At 54.1% G+C, this 25,149-nt stretch overlaps 4 protein-coding genes across 10 annotated transcripts in view; 1 reads left to right on the top strand and 3 right to left on the bottom strand.

The window, feature by feature from the left end:
* Positions 1-450: 450 nt before the first annotated feature.
* LOC118668635 (translation initiation factor IF-2-like) lies at positions 451-1,793 on the bottom strand. Its single transcript, XM_036333826.1, has 2 exons — positions 1,764-1,793; positions 451-1,674 (listed from the first exon to the last, which is right to left on the bottom strand). The coding sequence occupies exons 1-2, from the start codon at positions 1,791-1,793 to the stop codon at positions 742-744; spliced, it is 963 nt and encodes a 320-aa protein (XP_036189719.1). The 3' UTR covers positions 451-741.
* NDUFAF3 (NADH:ubiquinone oxidoreductase complex assembly factor 3) lies at positions 1,673-6,307 on the top strand. Of its 2 annotated transcripts, none has more exons than XM_036333613.1 (5): positions 1,673-1,868; positions 1,962-2,154; positions 2,244-2,310; positions 2,392-2,492; positions 2,627-6,307. In XM_036333613.1, exons 1-5 carry the CDS (start codon positions 1,792-1,794, stop codon positions 2,633-2,635), a joined length of 447 nt encoding a protein of 148 aa, XP_036189506.1. In that variant the 5' UTR covers positions 1,673-1,791; the 3' UTR covers positions 2,636-6,307. The 2 variants fall into 2 exon arrangements, with proteins under 2 accessions (XP_036189506.1, XP_036189505.1); XM_036333612.1 differs by having other exon boundaries at positions 2,587-2,821.
* Positions 3,327-8,204, bottom strand: IMPDH2 (inosine monophosphate dehydrogenase 2). 2 transcript variants are annotated; one of them, XM_036333610.1, is made up of 15 exons: positions 8,107-8,204; positions 7,693-7,741; positions 7,389-7,490; positions 7,205-7,279; positions 6,681-6,887; positions 5,824-5,911; positions 5,554-5,753; positions 5,385-5,475; positions 5,201-5,296; positions 4,896-4,967; positions 4,122-4,265; positions 3,893-4,037; positions 3,655-3,798; positions 3,494-3,577; positions 3,327-3,402 (listed from the first exon to the last, which is right to left on the bottom strand). In XM_036333610.1, the coding sequence occupies exons 1-15, from the start codon at positions 8,202-8,204 to the stop codon at positions 3,381-3,383; spliced, it is 1,617 nt and encodes a 538-aa protein (XP_036189503.1). In that variant the 3' UTR covers positions 3,327-3,380. The 2 variants fall into 2 exon arrangements, with proteins under 2 accessions (XP_036189503.1, XP_036189504.1); XM_036333611.1 differs by lacking the exon at positions 4,896-4,967 and having other exon boundaries at positions 3,381-3,402.
* Positions 8,205-8,526: 322 nt separating this feature from the next.
* Positions 8,527-25,149, bottom strand: part of QRICH1 (glutamine rich 1) — a 33,882-nt gene continuing 17,259 nt past the window's right edge. For 3 of the 5 annotated variants that reach the window (XM_036333604.1, XM_036333602.1, XM_036333605.1), the window contains 7 exons: positions 19,981-20,158; positions 19,219-19,373; positions 17,690-17,804; positions 11,561-11,669; positions 11,099-11,250; positions 10,707-10,797; positions 8,527-9,435 (listed from right to left, as the gene is read on the bottom strand). In XM_036333604.1, the coding sequence (XP_036189497.1) occupies positions 9,243-9,435; positions 10,707-10,797; positions 11,099-11,250; positions 11,561-11,669; positions 17,690-17,804; positions 19,219-19,373; positions 19,981-20,158 (993 nt within the window). In that variant the 3' untranslated portion in view covers positions 8,527-9,242. Of the gene's footprint in view, positions 9,436-10,706; positions 10,974-11,098; positions 11,251-11,560; positions 11,670-16,574; positions 16,716-17,689; positions 17,805-19,218; positions 19,374-19,980; positions 20,159-25,149 lie in introns of those variants that run through there. The other 2 variants (XR_004971668.1, XM_036333606.1) reach the window with 2 other exon arrangements.

The following is a 25,149-nucleotide window of genomic DNA, read 5'->3' as shown; positions in this document are numbered from 1 at the left end:
GACGGCTGCTTGGGTCGTGTCATTCCGACGCTCTTTCCAGGCAGCGGCGCGTGCCTCCGGGCAGCTGTCGGCAGGGTCGGCGCTGGGGACCAGCTGGGGGCTTCAGCTCCTCTCGGCACGTGGAGCGGTTTGTCCCCAGGACGTGAAGGGCGGCCTTGAGCGAGCTGCGGGCTGGGGCGGCCCCGTCCGGAGGCCCTGGGTCTGCTCTCCCGCCTTCACCCAGGCTGCCCCGGCTCCGGAGGTGGCCCCCGCCCAGGCTCTCCGGCGGCTCCCGTGACTTCCAGAACGAGGGCGCACCTGGGAGAAGGCGCGGCCCAGGGAGGTGTGTCTGGGGTCGGGATCGCCACCGCTTCTGGCCCAGGACGCTGCTCAGGCAGGAGAGCAGGGAACGAAATCCAAGCGCAGCTGGAATGCTCTGGAGACAACAGCTGCTTTTGGGATTCCGTTGCCCGCTGTCCAGCCATGGGGGGTTTGCCTTGGGGCCAGGATAGAACCCCCCGATTTCCAGTCCCGGGAGGCGCACCTAGGAGTAGGCGGTGAAACCTAATCTAGTGGGAATGAGCTGCTCACCTGGCCCCCAACAATAGGAGGGCGGTGGGGGCCTCCCCGGGGACCGAGTCCCGAACCGGATTACACCCGCGGGGGGTGAGGGGGGTGTCCGCGCAGGCGGGTTGCATGTGGCTGTGGGTGCCAGGCGGCCAGAGGCACCGGTGAGGTGACCGTGTCGGGGCGGCTGCAGGATCAGCCAGGAAGGAAGCGCTCCCGCGGGGCCGGGGAGGAAGTAAGCCGCGCGCCGGCCGTAAAAACACCCCCGCACCCGGGCCCTTTGTCCGGGGACGCTACCAGCTCGAGCTCGAGGGGCCCCCATGGACTCCCACGACGGCGACAAGACCCCCAGGAACCGACTGAGACCGTCTCGTCGGTACCGAGCCTGCCGCCCGCCGGGCCCCGCGGAGAGCAGACGCGGCAACATCCCCCCGAGGCCACGGCACTGAGCGCGGAGATGCCCGGGGCCGCGAGGGCGCCCAAGGCCCTGGGGTCCCGCTCCGGCCGGGGGCGGGGCAGCTCCCGGGACGCGGACGGAGCGAGAGAGGACGAAGACGCGCCAGCCGCCGCCTCCTGCAGCGTCTGGTCCGGTCCGGTTCGGCCCGGCAGCTGCCGCCAGAAGAGCCACAGCTGCCCGACCACGACGTCCCCTTCCGCTCGCGCCGGCCGCGGACCCGGCCACTTTAAGAAGAAACCGCCCGGCCACGCCCCCTCGCGCTCCCAAGGAGCCAATCCACGCGCGGCCACGCCCCGAGCGACGCGCGGAGGCGACGCCAACGGTCGCGCGGGTGACGGTTGGGAAGGGGCGTGACTCGGAGGGCAGCGGGGAAACCCGAACCTCCTGCCGCCCCCGAAACCTGACGCCCCGAAGCCGGGATTAGGGGCCCGGGGGCCGGCGCCACGCCCCGGCCAGGTGCGCGGCTCGGCCAGGTGCGCCCCGCCCGGCCCCGGGGCCCCGCGGATGGCTGAGCCGGGCGCCGGGCCGCGGCTGGGACCCAGGCGGTGCCCCGAGGCCGGTCCCGCCCCCAGGGGTCCGGCGCCCCCAGGGCGGCCTGCGGGGCCCGGGGCGCGGCAGCGGCAGGTGCGGACGCGGGCGCCGCCTCCTGGGACCGGAGGCCGCGCGGCTCCCTAGCCCCTCGCCCGGTGCCGGCCGAGCTGCGCGGCGCCCTCCGACCGCAGGGGGCGCTGTGGCCGCGCGGGGCTGGGCGCCGCCGCGCCCTCGCTGACCCCGCTCGCCGGCTCCCCATGGCGGCCGCGCTCCTGCTTCGCGGCCTGTGCCGAGCACGGCCCGCGCTCCGCCCGCCGCCCGCGGAGCTGCTGCGGTGAGTCCGGGCCCGCGTTCTGACCTGCCCCGTCCCGAGAAGCCCGCCCTGCGGCCCCTCACGCGCCCGAGACCCTAACCGTGTCCCCCGCAGGGCCCCGCGGCGCGGGCACCGGCTCACGCCTGCTGACGACGAGCTGTACCAGCGGACGCACATCACCGTGCTGCAGCGCGAGGCCCCGCACGCCGCCTACATCGACAGCTACAACCCCCGCGGCTTCGTGGTCAACGGGAACCGCGTGTTCGGGCCCTGCGCGCTGCTCCCGCACTCAGTGCTGCAGTGGAACGTGAGCCCTCCCGCCGCGGGACGCCGAGGCCGGGCGCAGGGGGAACCTGCGTGGGTTTGCTGCCTGTAACCTGCCCCCTCCCTGCACAGGTCGGATCCCACGTGGACATCACGGAAGAAAGCCTCTCTCTCTTCTGGATGCTGGAGCCCCCGATAGGTATCGGAGGAGGGCAGGGCTGGGGTGCGCCCGGCCCGCCAGCGGCCTAGTTGTAGACCTGCCGTGTCCGTCCTGCCCTAGAGATTGTGGTGGTGGGCACCGGAGACCGCGCCGAGAGGCTGCCGCCGCGGGTGCTGCGCGCCATGAGGCAGCGGGGCATCGCCGTGGAGGTGCAGGACACGGTCAGTCGGGATGCTGCGGGGAGGGGACGTGGGAGTGCTGCGGGGAGGGGAGCGCGGCCCGGCCCAGCCCAGCTGATGCTGGCTCTCTCTGCAGCCCAATGCTTGTGCCACTTTCAACTTCCTGTGTCATGAAGGCCGAGTGACAGGAGCTGCTCTCATCCCCCCACCTGGCGGGACTGTGCTCGCACCTCTGGCCCACGATGCCGAGTGAAGCTCCAGGGACCCACCTGACCTTCCCAGTAACGCCTGGCACCCGGAGCGCAGAGCCCCTCCCTGCAGCCTGTGACGCATGTCTGCTTACCCCCAATTAATAACTTAATCCACTGGTGTCATGTTGTACTGGGTGCGTTCTGGCCAGGGGCTGCCGCTCAGTGAGCCTGTGAGGAACCAAGGGGTCCTTTCATCTAAGCTACAGGGCCCACTGAGGCCGAGGCAGTGCACACCCCCCAAACCACAGATCTGTCCACTTGCTCACGAGCAGGTTGGAAGTGATCTCGATTTCCCCACAAGGTTTACAGGTTCAGTCTAGACAACACGCATGAGGGTCTCAACCTGGACCCGTGTGGCCAAGCTTTGGGCCAGAAGGCTCTGTGGATGCTGGTCCCAAGCCTCGTGGACCTGAGCTCCAACCCTGGACCCATGGGAGCCGTGGCTGCTCAGGGCTGGCTTGTGAGCTGCCTTAGGAGGGACGTTTTGATCTGCCCCCTCCGCGTCCCTGGAGCCACCCCGACCCCAGGGCTGAGGCTCCCCCTGGAAACCGGGTGCTGTGTTATTGCTTGTGCGACCCTCGCAGCGGCGGAGCCCCACCTGCCTGCTGACCTCAAAGACCAGGCATCACTTTTTTCAATTTTTTATTGAAAAACCAAGGAACTATGCTGGAATCCCTTTTCAGAAAAGCCGCTTCTCATACCTGTAGACAGAGGACCAGCTGTGAGGTGAGGGCGGCAGGCACAGCAGGGACCTCCACCCCTAGGGTGGGTGGGAACGGGTGGGTCACTTACGAATGGAGGCTGTGGACACCACCTTCCACCTGAGCGGAGGACGTTCTCTTCTCGAACTTGAGCTCCCCAGAGTACATCATGGCTCTGGAAAGGCAGGTGGCAGCTGTGGGCAGCCTGCCTTGGGGCAGCCTCTCTGCCCATGTACAAGCTCCCCAGCTTACCTGACTTGGGTCAAACTCTTGGCACCAATGTCCTGGCAGGAGTGTTGGATGCCGGCGATCAGGTAGGGGACAAACTTGTGGATGGACCCTTTGTCCTGCACCGCCCCAGACACCCCCTGGGCCACTTTGATTTTGTCAGCTTCACTGCAGTGAGAGGCAAGAGACAGGGTCAAGGTCAAAGCACAGATGAAGCTGCCAGTGCAGGGGTGGCAGAAGGTAACTGACCTTCCTGTCCCACCTGAAATAGCGGTTCTGGCTGCTGAGATGCTTGTCCATGGCGTCGAGAGAGCCCATACCGCGGTACTTCTTTAGCCGGATCCCGTCGGAGAAGAAGTACTCACCAGGGGCCTCGGTGGTAGCGGCCAGGAGGGAGCCCATCATCACTAGGGGGAGAGGGAGTGTTGGGGGCAGCCCTGCCTGGCCCTGGGCAAGGGGTCCCATCAGGCTCCTGAGGTGCTGGGCCTCACCTGTGGAGGCCCCGAGGGCCAAGGCTTTGGCGATGTGGCCCACGTTTTGGATTCCTCCGTCAGCGATGACAGGAACGCCGAAGCGCCGTGCGTACTCGGACACCTTGTACACTGCCGTGGCTTGGGGCCGCCCACAGGCCAGCACTGTGAAAAGATGGAGGAACAGATGGGCAGGTGGAGTTGGTGGGGACAGGCAAGGGGCCCTGTGGCCACAGCAGCGGCCAGCAGCTTTCAGCTACACCTGCACCAGGACTGCAGCCTGGGTGAGGACAAGTCACGTCTGGGGCGGCTGCACCTGTTTCAAACAATACAAACAGCTGTGGTGGCCACCACTCACCCGTGTGCTCGTGCACTGTGCATGGCCAGGGCAGCCTCAGGTACATGCAGTCAGCAGCCGGGAAAGCCCCGCCCACCTGGCATCCGGTGGGCAGGGTCACTGTGCAGTTAGTACCCGAGGCCGCCCTCCCTCCCTACAGCGGGCAGCTCAGGCAAGAGAGGGGCGGTCGCGTGGAAAGAGGGTGCTCGAGTTGGTCCCTGAGCTGTGCCCGACTGCAGCTGTGGGCAGAACAGGGCCTGCTGGGGAGAGGGCCTGCCCTGTAAGCACCCTGGGAATGAGGGGCTGGGTTTTGAGTAACCCCCCAAAACCATGGTCTGTCATTCAGTCTGCCCAGCCCACCCCGTCAGCATCACAAACCCCGGGAGCTACAGCTACAGTCAACCAAGCAGCCGGGCAGTGGGCAGCTGGGCCGGGCCAGTGGGCCGGGCCGGACTTACTATAGCAGCCCGTGACAGTAGAAGGGCATTTGGGGCTGTGGGACTTTATGTCTGGAGGGATCTTGGGAGCTGCTAAATGAAACAAACAGACCAGAGTTTAGAGAGGGCGCAGAGCAGGAGCAAGGAGGCCAGGCTAGGCGGGGGAGTGGGAACGAGCAAAGACGAGAGCTCGTCTGGCTGCCAGCATGTCACCCCTCCAAGGGGCCTGCTGGCCCTGGGGCTGCCCCTACCAAGGACTCACTGGTGCCCCTGAGAGCACTTGGCTCCAGGCCTGTGGAGCTGAGGGTCCTGCCAGAGCATCTTACCTTCCTGGGTGATGCAGATGGAGCCACTGCCCATGCCCACCCGCAGGGCGTCCACACCCGCATCGATGAGATTCTTGGCCTGAGCCGCGGTGACCACTGCAATGGGGAACGGGGGGCTCAGGGAAGGTCTAGGTGGGAGCCTCGCTCCCCTGCTCGCCCGCGTCCTCAGCGCCATGGGCCTCACCATTGCCTCCGATGACCTGGAGGCTCGCGTATTTCTCTTTGATGTACTTGATCATGTTCATCTGGAAGATGGAGTTCCCCTGAGAGGAGTCCTGGAACAGGGAGGAAGTGCCCGTGAGACGGCGCAGCGGCAGCCCCTCCCGCCCCATCCTGCCCGGCCGGCAGCTCACCAAAACGACCACGTCCACGCCGGCCTGGGCCAGCAAGTCCAGCCGGTACTTGTCGTCTTCATGGGTGCCAATGGCCGCCCCACACAGCAGCTGCTTCTTGGCGTCTTTGGAGGCGAGTGGGTAGTCGCGGTTCTTCTTCAGGTCGGTCCGGGCAATGATGGCCACCAGCTCGTCGTCTTCATTTACGATGGGCAGCTTCCCTGAGGGCACAGGACGCCGTCAGGACCCTGGTGCTGCAGGACAGGACCCTCCTGCCGCCGCCGGACTCACCCTTCTTGCTGCGCTGAAGGATTTCATTTGCTTCCTTCAGTGTGACGCCTGCGGGGGCGACCACCAGGTCCTCCCTCTTCGTCATGATCTGAAAGGGAGGGGAGCTGTGAGGAAGGCCAGCTGAAGATCAGACCCCCCACAGGGCCTGCCCTTGACTCCAAAGACCACCATGTTCACTCACTACCCAAACCACCCCAAGTGAACCCAGCAGTGTCTGCAGCAATCTAGTGGGGAGCATGAGAATTGAGTAGAAAGGATACTATGGCCCTAACCAGTTTGGTTCAGTGGATAGGGCGTCGGCCTGCAGACTGAAGGGTCCCAGGTTCAATTCCACTTAAGGGCACTGCCCAGGTTGCAGGCTTGATCCCCAGTAGGGAGCGTTCAGGAGGCAGGCAACCAATGATGGGCTCTCATTGATGTTTCTATCTTTCTCTCCCTCCCTTCCTCTCTGAAATTAATAAAATATATGTATTTCTTTATTATACATATATATATATTTATTATATATATGTATTTATTTTATATATATACATACACACACACATGGCACTATGGTATGTAGAGTAGCCTGTTACACTGTTAGGAGAAAGAGGGCCACACCAGATCAATGACAAGAAAATTAGAAGAGGAGGCCGAGTTGGTCCCTGAGCACTGCTTTCCCCCTGGGGTTGGAAGAACACAGCATGCATGCTGGCAAACATCTGGGCAGACCGAGGCCTCCAGTGTGTGTGTAGGGGGTGGGGGTGGTGGAACTCTATGGAAGGATCAGAAACTTGGCCAGGCACTCGTCTTTCCTGGACAGTAGAGACTCCTGTCCTAGTCTGGCTGCTGGAACTTGGCGTGGCCAGTGCGCCCACCTCTTCCAAAAACCGGTCGTGCTCCTCCTCCTTGAGAAAGTCAATGTCCCGCGAGGAGATGATGCCCACCAGGCGGCTGCCCATCCGGCCCGTGTCGGTGATGGGGATGCCGCAGAAGCCATGGCGGGCCTTGGCTTCAAACACATCCCGCACTCGGTCCTTGGGGCTGAGCACCACAGGGTCTGTGATGAAGCCCTGTTCGTATTTCTGGAAGAGACGAGAATGGGCATTTCTGAATCACCTTCATCAGCTCTTGGTCTGAAAACAAGTTTGTGCCAACTCTCCCTTTGGCAGTGCCACGGGACCAAACCAAACCGACACCTCACCCCCAGGGACAGGAGACGGGGGCGGGGGTGTAGGTGCTGTTGACTTGGTCCTCTTCTGCTGCCTTAAGACCCACCCCAGGCCCTATGCTCAGGAACTCAGCTCCACGGTGGGAAAAAGGGTCCTTAGGACCCAAACAGCCCCACCCCACCTCAGCGCAATTCCCAGGGGCTCTTGCCCATGATCCTTGTCCTTCTGACCTTCACTTTCCGAACTTCGTTGGCCTGGAATTCAGGTGTGCAGTTGTGGTGGATGAAGCCAATGCCACCTGTCAGCTGTAGAATAAGAAAATGACGGGAAAATTGACAAGAATAGGAGCGGCATGACCACGCCTTTGGGGAAGAGCCCCCTGCTTCCGCCCTTCCGCCGCCCCACGGTGCTCACCGCCATTGCGATGGCCATCCCCGCTTCCGTGACCGTGTCCATTGGGGAGGACACCAGGGGGGTCTTCAGGGTGATCTTTTTGGTCAGAGCAGAGGTCAGGTCCTGAGGATCAAGGCCAGCCGATGTGAGAAAACAGTCCACACAACTCACGATGGTGCCCCGTCTCCCACAAAACAGGACCGGCACGACCTGCATGCTAAGGCCCTCCCCAGACGCCCCAGAGCCCGATCTGGGGAGGCAGACACGGCACGGCAGCCCCTCACCCGGACTGAACGCGAAGGACCCAATTCCTGGCCATACTCACCACCTGGTCTGCAGTGAAGTCGATGTATCCGGGGAGAATGAGAAAGTCACTAGGAGAGCGGGAGCGAATCGGGAGTGAGGCTCAGGCTCGGTGCAACCGGAGGCTCCATCCCACAGACCATCTCAAAGGCATTTGGGCGGAGGGCACCGACCGGGCCCAGGCGCCCCGGGCGGGGCAGAGCGCAGGTGGAGCGCGGCGGGGCCTTCTCTGCCGCTGGCTGTCACCGGCCCCGGCCCCGGCCGCTCCACGTGCCCAGAGAACGGCGTTCCCAGGCGGAAATCCCAGCACTGCCAGTGCCGCCCCCTCCACCCGCTTCACTGTCAACGGAGCCCCAGGGCCGGCCCCCACAGGCGGCCCCACGCAGCCCAGCAGGCCCCCAGCCCTCCCCTCGCCCAGAGCCCGCGAGGCCCGCACTTGTAGGTGAGGCCGTCCCCGCAGTTGAACAGCTGCTGCGCCGTGAGCCCGTCGTCAGGCACGTAGGACGTGCCCCCGCTGATCAGGTAGTCGGCCATGGCGGGGGAGCGCGCGAGTGCCCGAGAAGCACGCCGCAGAGCCTGCTGGCGTCAGGGCCGCGCCAATATACACCCGCGGCCGTCGTCAGTGCGCCCTGTGCGTCGTGACGTCAGGACGCGGCGCGCGGGCGGAGCCGGCACGCCCCCTGGGCGGGACAGCGCATGCGCAGAGCACAGACTCGCGCACAGCAATTGGGCCGTGGCGTCACTGTCCCGCCCCCCTCCCCCCGCACAGCCCCGGCCGTTCAGCGAGCAGGCGCGGCTTTGCTTCCGCTGCTCCGCCCGTCTCCGCCCAAATAAAGAGGCATTGTGCACCAGCGTGTTGAAAAGACGTGCTTGTCATTCTTAATAAACAGCTAGATTAAGAATACATAAGAGAAACAGAGTGGTATCTTTATATGATACACAAGTGTATGTTACAAGAATTCCATCAGGCACAGTAGCCTCAGGTTTAAGGCCTCAATGTTGGGCCAAAAAAAAAAAAAAGGGGCATGGTAGAGTTTACTTTAACATCTAAAATGTCACTTGTCATAAAGGAGGGTGTAATAGAAACTGTCTTTAATAAATCATAATTGAAGGTCCCCCCATTCTCTTTCCATTAAGATGCTAAGTTTATGTCTGAGCATAAAAGAAAAGACCGGTCCCCTGTGGCCAGCGAAGTCGCAGGCAGAGTGGAGCCAGCTGGGCGAGTGCCTGCAGGTCCACCCGCCATGAATCCCATCTTCCTGGAGGAAGGGAAGGGGCCACATCTCTCCAACAGTCCAAGCCCTTTCCCCGGCCCCAGACGAGAAAGCAGCCAGCAACGCTGCAGGACACCTGGCTCTCGGGGCCGGAGCCCGTGGCTGAGCGTCTGCTGCAGCAGGTTCATGAAGATGCACAAGGGGCAGAGTTTCCTTTTACATTTTAAACAGAAGCGGTCGGAAAGGCTTCGTAACTACACCAATAAAAAAAGAAAGAAAAAATGGAGGCCTCTTCTTTAGTGTGAAAGTCTGTCCGTTTCTTCCTGGCTGCTCTCCCTAGCACCATGGCTAAGGGAGTTCAGTGCATGGTGCTTGCGTTGGCCACTGCAATGGCCTCCTGAATTTCCCGTATCACCAGGATCCGAGTCAGCATCTGTCCCATCTGCTCTCTGCTGATAGGCTGAACCGAGTACCAGATTGGGCTGTTGGGGGCCACCACTGGCTCCGGCGTCAGGTAAAAGGTGTCATTCCGGCCTTTCACACTCTGGGGACTGAAGAATATGTCAGTAAAGGCTGGTTAAAACCACAATCTCAACCCTCCCGCCTGAAACTCCCAGACAGACATCTGCAAAAGCTGGGCAGGCAGCTGCTCTGGAGGGATGGTGGCACAGCCACACACACAGCCTCGGGTGCCAGGGCAGCTGCTTCTGCTGTGCCGCCCTCAGATGCCAGCTGATTCCGCTGACCTGGGGCTCCCGGGCTCACCTACTCGAGTCCAATCATGTCCGACTTGGAATAAGCTTTACCGCCCAGGGCTGTCTTCCAAGTCTGCTCAGGTTGCTTCCTGCACCCAGTCCTGAGAGTTCCTGCTCTGAGGAACTCAACCTGGGCCCCCCCTCAGTGCTGTGCTGTGCCTCTCTCAAGTGCGTAGCACACACCATCCCCTCAGCTCTTCATCCACCCACTCAGGGTTACCAAGGGCTCCTGTTTGTCAGTCCTGCCTTAGGTGCTGATGGTAAGGAAATGAGTAAGACCCAACAGGGCCTCCCTTCTGGGGCTGACAGATAAGGGGAGAGGCAGACAGAAGTTAAACACTCACACACACCCAGGACACACAGTGCGACAGATGGAGCACCTGAGGGCACAGGTAGGGTGTGAAATGCTTCCCCCATCAGGTGCTTGAGAACCGGTGGGCAGGAGCTGACTGCTAACTGGGTGGGGTGGGGCGGCGTGGGGTTGCCCAACAGGGAAAAAACCTGGGCCGAGGCCTCGAGAAAGGGAAAGCACGGTGTCCACAGTGGAGAGGAGCCAGTGTGGCCAGAAAGCCAGAGCTGGCTGGATGCAAGGTCAGCAAAGGGGAGGGAATGAAGGGCCTCTTGGCCACGTTAGGATCCTGTCTTTGTAGAGCAAAGAAAGCCACTGCAGGTTTAAGTAACACAAGACCTTCAACGTAGAAAGATCATTCTGACATTGCTGGGAGTATGACAGCCCAACGCCAGGCGCAGCAGAGCACAAAGCCAGGGAAAGGAGTCCCCCTTAGATGGATGGCGGCAATGACCAAAGGTCAAGCCCCAGAGATGCTCACCGTGCGATGGAGGCAGCCTGTCTGTACCGCCTCCCTCTCCCTTCCTCTCCTCTCCAGGAAAGGGGTCCTCAGGGGCAGGGACCCCTTTAGGACCCCAGGGCTCAGCACATCACGTGCTGTGGGGAAAGCAGTCAGTCTGCTTCTGTACCCAGCTTTCCTGCAGTGTGTTTCTCTTCTAGCTGGGGACTAGAGAATGCCTCTGCACACAGGCACCTGCTTAGAAGGAAACCCCCTCACCATTTAAAGAGGTAGAAATCGTACAGCTTGATGGGACATCTCAGTGGATTCTCAGGATTTTCCGTCTGTTCTGCATACATGTCATCTGTAACTACAAAACACACCAACCACAGACATGGCATCAGACTACGTTAGCTCAGGCCCAGCATCCCAACCAGGACACAGTGGAAGGAGAAAGGGTGTGAGGAATGGGCGGTGGCTATGAAAGGAAAAGGCAGCTATCTTTTCTGGGCCATCCCTGCTTCTTCAAGAGTCTGCCGCTTCTGGCTGAGGAGAAAGGAACGGAGAATCGCTATCCAGCAAGTCCCAGCCCCAAGTCATCACTAGCCCCTTGGCACAGAGCGCGGCAGGGCGAGGAGCGCCGTTTCCGCAGGCCTCGCCCCCTTCCCTACCTTTCTGGCCTGTCTGGTGTATCCCAAGTGCCTTCAGGTACCGAATACTCGTGCTTTTGTCCTTAGGGTTGGAGGGGTTCTTCTTTGTCTGTCGCAAGACCTTGGAGAAGGCCAGCTTCATGTGCTGGTCCACCGTCTTCAACAGGAAGTACCTGCACCGCAAGTGAAAGCCAGGCAGAAGGGAGGATGCCAGGAGGAGACCGTGACTTACCCTCTGCCATCAGTGCTTTAGAAGAGCCAGGACCCCCACTCCCAGGACATGGGCAAGCCCCACCCACACACACTGTCTGTGGAGAAGTCACATCAGGACTGGTGGTGGGGTCTGGTGCGGCTGCCTGCTTTCAGTAGCCCAAAGGCTCTCAAATGTGTGTCAAAGAACTCAAAGTCGGCCTGGAGAGTTTCCACCCTCTTCGCTGGGCAGCTGCTGGCAGTGGCTAAGTACGGAGCCTCTAGAACACTTACTTGGTGTTAAAGAACATGAGGGTGGTCAGCAGGGTGGAAGGGGAGTGAGCCCCGAGCTGCTTACACTCCCACAGCATCTCCTCGGTCACGTGGCTGGGCAGCACATAGCCTAGGAGGAACAGAGGACTGCTGCAACCAGGGCTGGCAGGACGGAGGGTTAGCAGGAGGAGCCTTCCTGGGAGGCACAGTCACCTCGGAAGCTTTTAAAACACAAGTGGTTTGGGCCCAACACAGATTTCTGGGGTGGGGCCTGATAACATGCGTTTCTAACCATTTCCTAAGACCACACGTTGAGAACCACTGCCCTCCTCTTGAGTGCTCTTACTGGATGTCAGTTTTCCTTTCGCCATGAAACAACAAGATCGGCCTCGGGGAAAGTGAAGCCCCAAACTGTGGCCTACGCTGCACACGGCGCACTTCTCCGGAAAGAAGGCAGAGCTTTCACCACAATTTCAAATGTGCTCAGGGCCCAAAGCAGATATGCAGGCCTGCTTGCCCTTGCTACACCTTAGGAAAGAAGCCATTTGCAACCCCTCTCAGGGAAAGGGGAGACTGCCATTCAGTGCAGGTGTCCCCCACAGGGCAGGCGTTCCTGTAAGACCCTGGTCATAAGCAAGTTGAGAGCTGGGCAGGGACGAGGCCAGGAGTTTGATCACCAAACCCCTTCATATGTTCATTCCGTAGTCAGTGTACAAGTGTCTGTGGGCCAGTGCCACTTCGTAGAAGAGGGGAGAGATATTCTGCCCAATACATTTCTCTCCTCTGCTCTCGCCACAGCTGGCTGGCCCTCTGGCTCCACCAGGGCCTGTCCGTCTCCTCAGGGCGCTGCCTCCACTCTTGTATGCTGTGGTCTAGTGACAATGAGCTCACCTTCCCTGCTCTCAGACGTGTCTGGAGCAGGGTGGGTGGCAGAAGACAGTCGTCCCCAGAGAAGGCCGGCCCTAGGAGCGGTCCCGGGCACACCTGCACGCACTGTTTTCTCGGGGTTCACTGTGCCACCTGGTGTCACGTTCCTCAGCTGTAACTGCTTCTTTAGCAACACAACGTCGCCTGAACCTTAGGGAGACTCCTGGCGGGGGAGAAGGGTGACAGACAGAGCCACCACAGAGAAGCCTCAGAGTCCCGATTCTGAACTACAGGATCAAAATGACCGATTCTGTCTTTTATGTTTTTGGTTCTGCCCACTTCACAGACCTAGAAACAATGGCCAGCCCAGGAGCAATGGGCACACCTGGCATCAGATCCTGGTTTGGTACTGAAATACCATTTACCACTGAGCACATCAGGGTCCACGGAGAACAGACTGATGCGCACTGGGACAGGAATTCCCAGATGAGCCTGAAGCATGTTGGCAAACCAGAAATCATGGAAGCAGGATTGTGTCAGAAGAACTTAAGGGCTAATTTAAAGAAACTCCAAGTGATCAAAGATGGGTCAGTTTGCACATCAATAAAGAGAACGACTGGGAGGGGGCGGAAAGGTAACTGCAATGGACTGAATCACATTAACTATGCTCACAGTCACTAGTGCATGATGATGCTTAGAAACAAACAAAAACCACATAGCTACTTGGTTTCACTGAGGGGAGCTGGTGAACCAAGTCCGTCCTGTGAAAACTGCTCAACAGGAGAACAAACAAGCCCTGATCCTCCCTTTTCTATAGTTTACATCGCCAGGACTTCAAGAGGTTGGCAAGGAAAAGTTTCTCTGTTTTTCAGCTAATAATGAAGAAGTAATAACATTATAATACCACCTTTTGCAACTAATGAATGGATACAGACATTAAGGGCATCTGATGAAAATAAATAACTCATCTATGATGTAACCTTGCCAAAAAGGAAAAAACACACACAGAAGAACAAAACCTGATCAGTTAAGTCTTTATATGCAACTACCTATTAACTGTAAATACAGGGAAGAGAAGAATAAGTCAAACTACACCACGGGGATGTAATCAGCAAAAAGTAAATGATGTGACAATTTAAAAGGCTAATTTTTTCCATAAAGTGCAAGAAAAAAAAAAGGGGGGGAAATTAAAGATTAAAACTAACCATTAAAAGGTATACCCAGCAATTTCAATGTGTGGAATTTATACCTTGACTTAAACAAAATTATGACATTAGAAATTCAAAGAGGGTAGATTTTCATGACATTACGGAATTATCTTTTTTTCTAAAAGGTATGATAACGGCATTGTGGTAGGTCAATAATACGTACTAAAATATTTATGAATAAAGTGTCTGGGACTTACTTCAAAATAATATGGGAGGGGGAATGAGTAGTGTATATATGAAATGAGACTTGCCATGAACAGACAGTAGGTACATGGGAGTGTCATTAATCTCTTGTTTACTTTTATATGTGCTGGAAATTTCACAATAAAAAGCCTTAAAAAGCGAATTCTACACAGCTACACTTGCCTTAAAAATGTGCAAATCATGAAGCGGGAGTCATGGATTCACTTACCGGTCTCTGTTCTAACGACAGAGAGGCCTCCCCCCTAATGCCCCAACACCTCCATTCCCTTGTGCTTTGTACTTAATCACAAATAACTTGGTGACTTACTGTCTCGCCGTTAGACTGTAAGGTCCATTTTGTTCACTGCAATATTATTATCTATATAACTGGAATGCTGCCTGGCACACACTCAAAAACATATAACCAGTAGTATTTTAAGGTTAAGCATGTAACGAACTAGTAGTGGTGATCGAGGTTAACCAGACCGTTTTCAACGCAAACCCCAAGGAGCGTGCCTGCTGGATCATAAGGCAAAAAATGTTTACTTTTTTATGAAAATGCCAAACTGTCTTCCAAACCAAAGTGGGTGCTCCCTGGCGCCATCTGGTGCTGCCAGTGAGGGTTTCAGCCTTCGTCACAGTGATAGAGTGGCCTCTCGTTATTTTATAAAATTGCAACTTCCTGGTGACATGTAATAAGCATCTTTTCACGCGCTTGTCTACCACCTGTGTACCTTCTCTAGTGAGGCATCTGTTCAGATCTTTTGCCCATTTGTTACTCAGGTTGTTTGTTGGAAGTTATTCCATAGGTGAATGGATAGACAAACTGTGGTACATCCATACAATGGAATATTATCAGCAATAAAAGGAAATGAGCTATCACGCCACATTATACATCGTTGAGTGTTAAGAGTTCTTTGTATATTTTGGATACCAGTCCTTCATTGGATATGTGTTTTTCAAAGACTTTCTTCCAGTTTGTGGCTTGTTTTTTTCATTCTCTTAACTGTTTCACAAAGCAGAAGTTTTTAATTTGAATAAAATCCAACATATCAATTTTTTCTTTCATGGATTATAGAGCTTTTGGTATCTTCTCTATATATAAAAGCCCAAGTGACCAGCTGATCGACGACCAGGGGGCAGACGCTCAACGCAGGGGCGGAAACCACAGGCATGGAAACATGGAATAGACTGATGAATCTCAGAGGGAAGGGGGGAGGGCGGGAAGAGATTAACCAAAGATCTTATATGCATACTAGAGGCCTGGTTAACGAATTTGTGCACCAGTGGGGCCCCTCTGGGGATGTCAAGACTGCTGGTTTTGGCTGATCCCCGCAGGCCAGGCCGAGGGACCCCACCAGTGCACAAATCCGTGCACCGGGCCTCTAGGTGTATATAAAAAGTCATCATCAAACCCAAGGTCACCTAGATTTTCTGTTATCTCTAGGAGGACTTTAATAATTTTGCATTCTACATTTTGGTCTGTGATCCATCTGGAGTTAGTTTTGTGAATGGTGTAAGGTCTGTGTCTAGACTGATGTTTTGCATGTGGATGTCCAGTTCTAGAGCCTGTTGAAAAGACTATCCTTTCTTCACTAAACTCCCTTTGTTCCCTTGACAAAGGTAAGTTGGTTATATTTTTGTGGCTCTATTTCTGGGCTCTCTGTTCTGTTTCATTGATCTGCCTGCCTGTTCTTTCATCAAAAACCTGCACAAAATGTTTATAGCAGCTTTATTCATAATTGCCAAAATTGGAAGTTATTCCATAGGTGAATGGATAAACAAACTGTGGTACATCCATGCAATGGAATATTATCAGCAATAAAAGGAAATGAGCTATCAAGCCACAAAGACATACACAGACATTAACGCATACTGCTAAGTGAAAAAAAAATCTGAAAAGGCCACAAAATAAATTATTCCAACTATATGACATTCTGAAAACGGCAAAAACTATGGAGATAGTAGAAAGACCACTGGTTGCCAGAAATTCTACGGGAGGCAGGGAGGGATAACTAGGTGGAACATGGGGGATTTTAAGGCAGTGAAACTTCTGTATGATACAGTAACTGCAGACACATGCCATTATACATTTCTCAAAACCTACAGTATGCACAACACAAGGAGTGAACCCTAATGTAAACTACAGGCATTTAATTAATAATGTGTCAATACTGGTTCATCAATTTTAACAAGTATACCACACTAATACAAGATAATAATTGGGGAAACACTGTATGGGGGATATATGGGAATTCTCTGTACCTCCTGCTTAATTTTTCTGTAAACCTAAAACTGCTCTAAAAAATAAAGTTTATTAGCTCGAGCTGGTTTGGCTCAGTGGGTAGAGCATCAGCCCATGGACTGAAGGGTCTCGGATTCGATTCCAGTCAAGGGCACATCCCTTGGTTGCAGGCTTGATTCCTGGACCTGGTCAAGCCCATGCTGGGGGCAACCAATCCATGTGTCTCTCTCACATTGATGTTTCCCTCTCTATTTCCACCTCTACCTTCCATTCTCACTAAAAAATCAATGGAAAAATACCCTCGGGTAAAGATTAACAAAAAATAAATAAAAATAAAGTTTCTTTTTTTTTCTTTTCATATATTTTATTGATTTTTTACAGAGAGGAAGGGAGAGAGGTAGAGAGTCAGAAACATCGATGAGAGAGAAACATTGACCAGCCGCCTCCTGCACATCCCCCACCGGGGATGTGCCCGCAACCCAGGTACATGCCCTTGACCGGAATCGAACCTGGGACCTTTCAGTCCGCAGGCCGACGCTCTATCCACTGAGCCAAACCGGTTTCGGCAAAAATAAAGTTTCTTAAAACAAAACAAAACAAAACAAAACCACCTCAGACATTCTACTGCAAAACTCGTGTTCTTTCCGCTCTGACACACCACCCAGGAAGTTACCTGTAGGTAAATCAACAATTGTGTTCTATACAGGGCCGAGCAAAAGTAGGGTTATCGTTTTGAGGACTCGAAACAGTCTTTTCTTGTATTATTCTATTTATTAACTAGAGGCCCAGTGCATTAAAATCCGTGCACTGTAAAAAAAAATAATAATAAAAAAAATAAAATTCGTGCACTGGAGGGGGAGTCCCTTAGCCTGGCCTGCGCCCTCTCACAGTCCGGGAGCCCTCAGGGGCGGGAGATGACCCGACAACCAGGGGAAGGCAACGCCCCCGTCACACCTCTGCTGCTCCCACTGCCGGCAGCAGCCTGGGCCGGCCCTGGTTACCTGAGCCTCCGGTGGCCATGGGAGGCTGGGGGGCTGGGGGGAACTGGGGGTCTCCAGAGATAGGTGCACAGCAGGGGTGGGCCCGGCCTTGCTGTGTGCCTGCCACCCCAGCAGGGCTGAGGGGACTGGGCACCGCCATCTTGTGGCTGTGGGCGCTGCCATCTTTGAGTGCATGGCAGTCAATTAGCACATTCCCTCCTTATTGGCTGTGGGTGCTGCCATCTTTGCAACAGCATGAGGGTCAGTTAGCATATTCCCTCTTCATTAGCTAGGATTATTGAATTATTTTCCACATAAACAAGTATAAACCTTCTTTGGTCCCACTCTGTATACATAAAACATATGTAACATGAGCAACCTACAGATAAAACAGTTAATAATTCTTATTTTTTGCAATGATTCTAATTTTAATAGGAAAAAAAAGAGTACCCCACACTCTGCTTGGCCCTGTTCTTGCCACACTGGGACCAGCTGGTCCTGTGCCCGGTGAGCAGTGCCCCTGCCACAGCAGGGCAATCAGCAGAGGCCGATGCTGGTGCCCAGGGTGGACAGCCCCCTCACCCCCGTGCTGTAGAGCCAGGCACACAACCGGCCGATCCTTCTTAAACCAGGTGGGAAAGACACCCAAGTACTAGGAAGAGCTTACCCAGTGGAGTGACTCGGGGCTGAACGTCCTTCAGAACTTCATGTAGCCACTCCGTGAATCGAACGTAATAAAGATCTGAGAAAATGTCATCAACCCGTCCATTTTCAAAAAGATACTAAAAGAAAAACAATCAAGAAAAGTTGTTGGTAGTGTCTCGAGTAAGACTTGCAGGGGAAATACACATTCCTTTACCAGGTACTATCACCTCTGCCTACCCACCCCCCTTAATAAACCTCCATACCAGGTCAAAACCGGCCACAACGTGACTCGGCCACAGGACACGCTGGATCATGTGAACCAGGTCTCACGCACTTGGGCACACTCTGTGAATGCGATTTCACCCAGGCAAGGCTCTTATGGCAGCAAAAACATGGTACAGGCTCTGGGGCCAGCCTCCTATAGGCTATGGTGTCAGTCAAATAACTAATGTGAGTCTTCTAACTGTGGGGGCTCAGTTTCCTTGTCTATAAATGGAGATGACTGAGCCAGTCTTCCAGGGCTGGGGAGCACTGGGCATGAGAAAGCGGGGGCAGCAATTCCCCCAGTACCCTGAGTGGCCAGGAAGAAAGAGAACCATTAGAGGCAGACTCCTCTCAGGCCCGGCAACAGGTGAGTGCCACCAGCACGGGGTTTCCACAAGAGCATTCGAACACTACGACACCCTCCTCAGCCTCCCAACTGCCAGCCTGTACTACATCTCTGCCATGCCTCACCTCAGATGTCCTGGAAACCTAAAATCAGTAAAAACATTAAAAAACAAATACCTAAAATAAAAAAGCTAAGGTAATATTCCAAATATTTGTGTGTAGTTTTCTTTGTTCTTTTTTTTTTTTTTAATATGCCTTAAAAAAAATGATCTCAGAGAGAGGAAGGGAGAAGGGGAGAGAGAGAAATAGAAACATCAATGATGAGAGAGAATCATCATTTGGCTGTCGCCCACTGCCCCACCACCAGGGTTTGCGCCTACAACCTGGGCATGGGCCCTGACCCGGAATCAAACCATGACCTCCTGGTTCATAGGTCGACTCTCAACCACTGAGCAACACTAGCTGGGCTGTTCGTTTCTATATAACAAATATAATATAATATGCGTACATTTATTTATTTATTTGGTAAGAGAACATTTTAGGGCACATTACAGAGGTAGAAAAAGTAATTCCTAGAAGATGGGCTTAGCAAACAAGTTCTAGAGACGAATGAAGAGCTTGGGAGCTGGGGCTGGGGCTGGGGGGGAGTGAGGGGGGGGGAGGGGAGGCACAGGCACGCCCCCTGAAGGGAGAGCCGCTACACAAAATGCTCCAACAGCAGCTTCTCTAGCCGGCAGGCAGGGTCATGGACGATGTTTATTTTCTAAAGTGAACATGTAGATCTTTTGCAACTGAAAAAAGAAACTACTTAAAAATTCATTATACAGTTAAAAGAGAAAGTCCTAATTGTAACTCCTCGCTTGTCATTTTACTAATCTGAATATCTAGTAAATAGCTGACGGGAACACAGCTCAGACGCGTCCCTGGGAAGCCACTTCCTACCTTCTGGATGCACAGGAAGATATAGTAGAGCACATCTGGATCATAGGGTTCACCTTCTCCATTCCGAGCTTCCCGGGTCATGAGACAGAGCCCGTAATTCAGCTCAGCCACCGCAGAAGAGATGAGATCTTCCTGGAATCGAAGAAGCTGGCGCCCTACAACACAAACCCCAAAGGTGAATGGATCGCAGAAGCTGGGGCCCTACAACACAAACCCCAAAGGTGAATGGGAGTCCTGGCAACAGTCATCTCTTTATTGGTCACTCATGTCCCTGAAGTCAGCTCAGAGCGAATGCTGCCCCATCAGTGCTGGCAGGGAAACGGTCACTGTGTCTGGCCTAAGGCAACAACCTCTATGTTCTACTGGACCAAGGGTTCCCTTCCCACTTCACGTTTCCTGAACATTTTAATTAGGGCCATGAGAGGAGAGAACCCCCTCACAATGCTAGGAAGTAGATAAGCATGATGCCAAGGAAGAAGGGCTTTGAACACACTCACTGGTTTCTATCTTCTCCCAGAAACTGCCCTGCCCAGATCCAGATCAACTCCAGAAACCCATGTATACAGAAATGCCTAGTCCTGCACAAACCCCGCAACCCTTGCTCAGGCCTGCTTACTGCTTGCCTTGAACTCAGCATCCTATTTCAGATGGAGCTTCCTGGTTCCCAGAGCCAGGGGACCACTTTCCTGCCCCCTCCCTCCTGCTGCCTCAGTGCCACTGTATTTTAGACAGAGTCCACCCCCTATCCCCTCAAACACTCACTCCCAATGGGCGCCAGTCTGTTCTGAGCGTCCTTCTCTAGCTCAGCGTTCTTGGTCTGGGCCCAGTTTTTCCATACTTCAAGCCCTTCTTCGGGCTTCAGAGAATTTGGAAGCAGAAGTTCTGGGGAAGGCTGTGGCTGTGACTGTGGTTCAACTTCAGCAACCTGGACAGTTTGAGCCTATGAGAGAGAAACCATCAAAATGCATCAATACTCTTTCGCATCAGGCCTTTAGTTCAGCAAAACTGCCAGGAAAATGTTACTTGTAGCTCTTTCAATAAAAAAATTCTCTTCTCCACGCTGTCCTATTTTCAGGAATCTTTGAAATTCTACTCCTTACCCCAGGGATAGCAAAGCCTAGGACCGTGATTCTCCGCCTGGCTGTACTTTTTAAAAAAACACGTTTTTATTGATTTTAGAGAGAGGGAAAGAGAAACATCAACTGGTTGCCTCCTGGGTGCACCCTAACTGGGGACCAAACCCGAAACTTGGGCATGTGCCTGACTGGGAATCGCACCTGTCATCTTTTGGTTTATGGCACGATGTTCCAACCACTGAGCCACACCAGCCAGGACTGCATTTCTAATAAGCTTCCAGATGTGGAAGCTGGTCTGCTGACTACACTTTGAGTACCAAGTGTCCAGAGCAGTGACTCACATGCCCAAGTCTTAATCTCCAGAGATTCTGATTTAATTTGTCTAAATGGAGCGCCTGCTGCTATTAGGATTTTCAAATCTTCCCAGGTGATTCCAATGCCCAACCACGTGAAGAATCATCCTTTAGAGCAGGGGCTCTCAGCCGCGGCTGCACAGGAGAATCACCTGGGAATCTTTTTAAAATCCTGGTTTCTGGGCCTCATCCTCTGGAAATTCTGTTTCTCTGTTACTAACGTTGTGGCCCCACCCCATCACAGAGAAACAGAATTCCCGGAGGATGAGGCCCAGAAACCAGGATTTTAAAAAGATTCCCAGGTGATTCTAATGTGCAGCCAAGGTTGAGAGCCACTGCTTTAGAGAAAGGAAAGTCCAACAGACAAGCCATGTCCCTATCCCTGCCACTGCAAGTCAGCAGGGTCGGCCTTCTCCAGCTACACACAGGCTCCATTTCCCAGGCCCATCTCAGCAATGCTGCTCTGGCCCGTAAGGACTGTTCCGGAAGACAGGAGGCACTGCCCTAGCTTCCTGCCTCCAAAGGAAGAGTGCTCCCACCCTCAGTGAGCTGACGGCGCGGCCATGCAGACAAGCAGCAGAGACTGTCCAGGAGTCCGAGCCACAGTCCCCACCCGGCGGGACAGGCACCACGCACAGGCTCTTGGGGCTCCCACCTGTCCACACTGAACAAACTTCCTTGAGCAATTTTCCTGAGGAATGTCACACCATTCAAATCAAAAGCACAATCATTAATCCAGGACACGTAAATGTGCTATCATCAAGTAAAAATAAACACTATTGCATCAGCGTTGATAATGCACCTTGAGGAGGTAAAGCGATCCCAGTGCCAGGCCCTGGAATGGCTGCCAGCCCCGGAGCTCCTCTCCACACCCTTCTTAGCTCAGCTGCCATCCTCCCGATGAGTCTCGCCTGTTCCCAGATAGGTTTCCACGTGGGTGGGAATGACGGCTGACTTTGCAGCTCGAAGCGATGCCAACTGTAAGCAGACCTCCCGCAAACTCCCGTGGGACTGTGCATCTCCACCTGGACACCTGCTAGCGACCTCACACTGACCTCGACCGAGAACTCATCCCCCTCCACCCGACGGCGCTCCTGAGATCCCCCTTTTCAATGGCAACACCACCTACCCAAGCTGGAAACCTGGGAACCTGACTGGGTAAGTCGGTGGGGAACTGCTTCTCTACTGGCTTTTTGCGAGGCCCCTCCTTTGTGTGCCTCTACCCACTTCATGTAACATTCCCAAGCATCTTGACAACCACGATTCTTCCACACGTGTCCAAATGTCTATCAGGGAACCCAGGGTATGGGTATGGGTAGTACCCAGGTTGAAAAGTACTGATGTAAGTAAGACCTTGTACACTGGTTAGAGGATTTTTTCCTATTTATAATGGAGTCCCTTGGATAGTTTTAAGCTGGGAAGTGACATAATGTAACATTAAAAAAAAAAAAGTTATTCTTGACCTGGCCAGTATGGCTCAGTTGGTTGGAACATATTCCCATATACTAAAAGGTTGCGAGCGCAATTCCCAGTCAGGGCACATACCTAGGTTGCAGGTTTGATCCCCGGTTGGGGTATGTATGGAAGGCAATCAATTGATGTTCTTTTCTCTCTCCCTTTCCCTTCCCCCTCTCTAAAACCAATGAGCATATCCTAGAGCAGTGATGGCGAACCTATGACACGCGTGTCAGAGGTGACACGCAAACTCATTTTTTTGGTTGATTTTTCTTTGTTAAATGGCATTTAAATATATAAAATAAATATCAAAAATATACGTCTTTGTTTTACTATGGTTGCAAATATCAAAAAATTTCTATGTGACACGGCACCAGAGTGAAGTTAGGGTTTTTCAAAATGCTGACACGCGAGCTCAAAAGGTCCCCCATCACTGTCCTAGAGTGAGGATTAAAAACAACAATAGTAATAATAATTAGCCCTGGTCTGTGTGGCTAAATGGTTAGACCACACCTGTCTATGCATCGGAGGGTCACAAGTTCGGTTCCTAGTAAAGGGCACATACCTGGGTTGCAGGCTTGATCCCCAGCCTAGGTCGGGGTGTGTGGGAGGCAACGAATTGATGGGTCTCCCACACACCGCTTCTCTCTTTTTTAAAAACAACATATTTTTGTGGATTTCAGAGAGGAAGGGAGAGGGGGAGAGAGAGAGAGAAACATCAATGATAAGAGAGAATTATTGATTGGCTGCCTCCTGCACGCCCCCTATGAGTATTGAGCTGCAACCCGGGAATGTGTCCTTGACGGGAATCAAACCTGGGACCCTTCAGTCCACAGGCTGATGCTCTATCTACTGAGCCAAACCAGACAGGGCACATCGATGTCCATCTGTCTGTCTCCCTCTCTCCCCCCTCCCTCTTCCATTCTCTCTAAAAAATCAATGAAAAAAATATCCTCGGGTGAGGATTAACAAAAAACAAACAAATACTGCTCATGGCGATCTATGGAGAATGAAGCGAAGAGCAGAAGCGGAAGCAGGTGCTGGTCGCCTCCACTCAGTGGCAGTGGAAATGATTCAAGAGCCCGCGGGGTTTGGTGGTAGAACCAATGGGGCCTACTGATGACCTCGCGGTGAGGAGGAAGGGAAAGCGTACTCCAGGCCGCCCCCTGGGTTTCCGGCTCAAGGAAACGGTGACTGGCTACTGCTGCCACCTTCTCGGACTGGGAGGTTTTCGACAGCGGCGGGTTGATGCTAATGAGGAGCTGAGGGTCTTAAGTCCAAGTGAACAGTGACTGCTGAACTTGTGGGCCGGGACCTAACGGGAAAGGCGTGGAGAGTCTAAGGGGCGTGTCAGTGCAGCACCGGGTCACCATGGACTGCAGTGCCGCCTGTCCAGGGCTGAATCCCAAGTCAGCTGCTTACTAATGGTGCCTTGCTGCTGACTCTCTCTGTGCCTCAGTCTCCTCATATGTAACACGGAGACAGTGGTGGGCATCTCGTAAGGTTGGTGGGAGAATTAAATGAGTTAAAACATGGAACCAAAGAACAGTGCTGGCAGCGTCGGCGAACATCCTTAGCAGCAGCACCATCGGGGGCAGGGCTGGGAACCTTTTCCCTGCCGAGGGCCAATTACACATTTATGTCATCATTCGTGGGCCATACAACATGAGCAACTTAAAATTATGCTGCTATGAAAGAAGCTCCCAGATTCCTTGAATTTCAAGTTCTGTCTGGGGTTGCCTTGGCAGGGCCTGATCAAAGGACAGGGCCCTGGGGCCAGGCATTCCCCACCCCTGATCTAGATTATGTGAAAACCGTACCAAAGGACAGAAATTCCTGGGGGAGAAGAAAGGGCTAGTCCTGCTCGCGGAGGAACATCAACACGTATGGTTCGGATACAGGAACAGACACTAGATCCTAAGAAGGGAAAGAATCAACGGCACGGGAAGAAGCCGGGTATAAAATGAAAGCCCGGGCGAGTTTCAAGAAGGCTGGTTGTGTGCTGCGAAGATTAGAAACAGATGTGCCTATTGGGTCTGGCCACTCTGACCCTGCCGGACAAGAGCACACTGTTGTGCTGAAAACTGGTTAGCGAGTGGAGGCGGTGTACATACAATCCTTTGAGGATTCTGGGAATAATGTAGAGCGGAGAAGTCAGGCAAGCGACGGAGGTGGGTGAGAGGCCAAGGGCGGGAGGTTCTGCCATAAACATGGTGATGAGAGTGTCATACAGGGATGCAGGTGGAGGAGCACAGCACTCTCCTTAGAGTCCAGCTCACTCCACAGCACAACTGCCTGCCCACAGGCTGCGAGAGCCCCCGGGCAGAGACGGAGTCACTGCTCCTCAGCACAGCACCTGAGGGGGAGGCCAGGGGATGTTTGTGGTGTGAGCGGACCAACTGATCTTTCCTGCATGAGGAGTATTCTTCCCAATTTTTCTTTTTCTGGTAATAATGCTTGATATAAGTCCCCAGAAGACTTTCCCAACGGAGACACAGCACCGAAGAACAGGGGCCCACTAAATGAACTCCAGGAAAGATCTTCTGCTGAAGGGCCCGAATATACAAACTATTATTATTTTTAAAATATATTTTTATTATTCATTTCAGAGAGGAAGGGAGAGGGAGAGAGAGACAGAAACATCCATGATGAGAATCATTGATTGGCTGCCTCCTGCAGGCCCCCCACTGGGGATTAAGCCCGCAACCAGGGCATGTGCCCTTGACCAGAATCGAACCCGGGACCCTTCAGTCCACAGGCTGACGCTCTAGCCACTGAGCCAAACCAGCCAGGCCCGAATGTACAAATTATTAAGAGACGAATGAGTACCAAGAGCCCTGACCTGAAAATTGGACCATCAGGCCCAAGAGAGCTGAGAAGAGGCATGATGAGTTCCAAGCCTGCAAGCGAAGCTCAGTACAAGCCCTATCACAAGTCTCCTGGCTGGTCTCTCCTAGAGGCAACCAACTCTCCACCCCCACACTTGATTCTTCTTTTTTTAAAATATATTTTTATTGGTTTCAGAGAGGGAGAGAGAGAGAAAGAAA

This window comes from Myotis myotis, unplaced genomic scaffold (genome assembly GCF_014108235.1).
Source record: "Myotis myotis isolate mMyoMyo1 unplaced genomic scaffold, mMyoMyo1.p scaffold_m19_p_13, whole genome shotgun sequence".
NCBI lineage: Eukaryota > Metazoa > Chordata > Mammalia > Chiroptera > Vespertilionidae > Myotis > Myotis myotis.
The sequence above is the reverse complement of the archived record's forward strand: the minus strand, read 5'-3'. Positions and strand labels throughout refer to the sequence as shown.

Bases quoted from the DNA above. Each gene is read 5' to 3' on its own strand.
- NDUFAF3 (XM_036333612.1), top strand. From the start codon at position 1,792: ATGGCGGCCGCGCTCCTGCTTCGCGGCCTGTGCCGAGCACGGCCCGCG. The intron at 1,869-1,961 runs GTGAGTCCGGGC...TGTCCCCCGCAG, and splicing joins CCGCCCGCGGAGCTGCTGCG to GGCCCCGCGGCGCGGGCACC. The intron at 2,311-2,391 runs GTATCGGAGGAG...GTCCTGCCCTAG, and splicing joins GATGCTGGAGCCCCCGATAG to AGATTGTGGTGGTGGGCACC.
- LOC118668635 (XM_036333826.1), bottom strand. From the start codon at position 1,793: ATGGGGAGCCGGCGAGCGGGGTCAGCGAGG. The intron at 1,675-1,763 runs GCGCGGCGGCGC...GCGAGGGGCTAG, and splicing joins GGCGAGCGGGGTCAGCGAGG to GGAGCCGCGCGGCCTCCGGT.
- IMPDH2 (XM_036333610.1), bottom strand. From the start codon at position 8,204: ATGGCCGACTACCTGATCAGCGGGGGCACGTCCTACGTGCCTGACGAC. The intron at 6,888-7,204 runs GTCAGAAGGACA...CGTCTCTTCCAG, and splicing joins ACGAAGTTCGGAAAGTGAAG to AAATACGAACAGGGCTTCAT. The intron at 4,038-4,121 runs GTGAGGCCCAGC...CTCTCCCCCTAG, and splicing joins GGCCCTCGGGGCCTCCACAG to TGATGATGGGCTCCCTCCTG.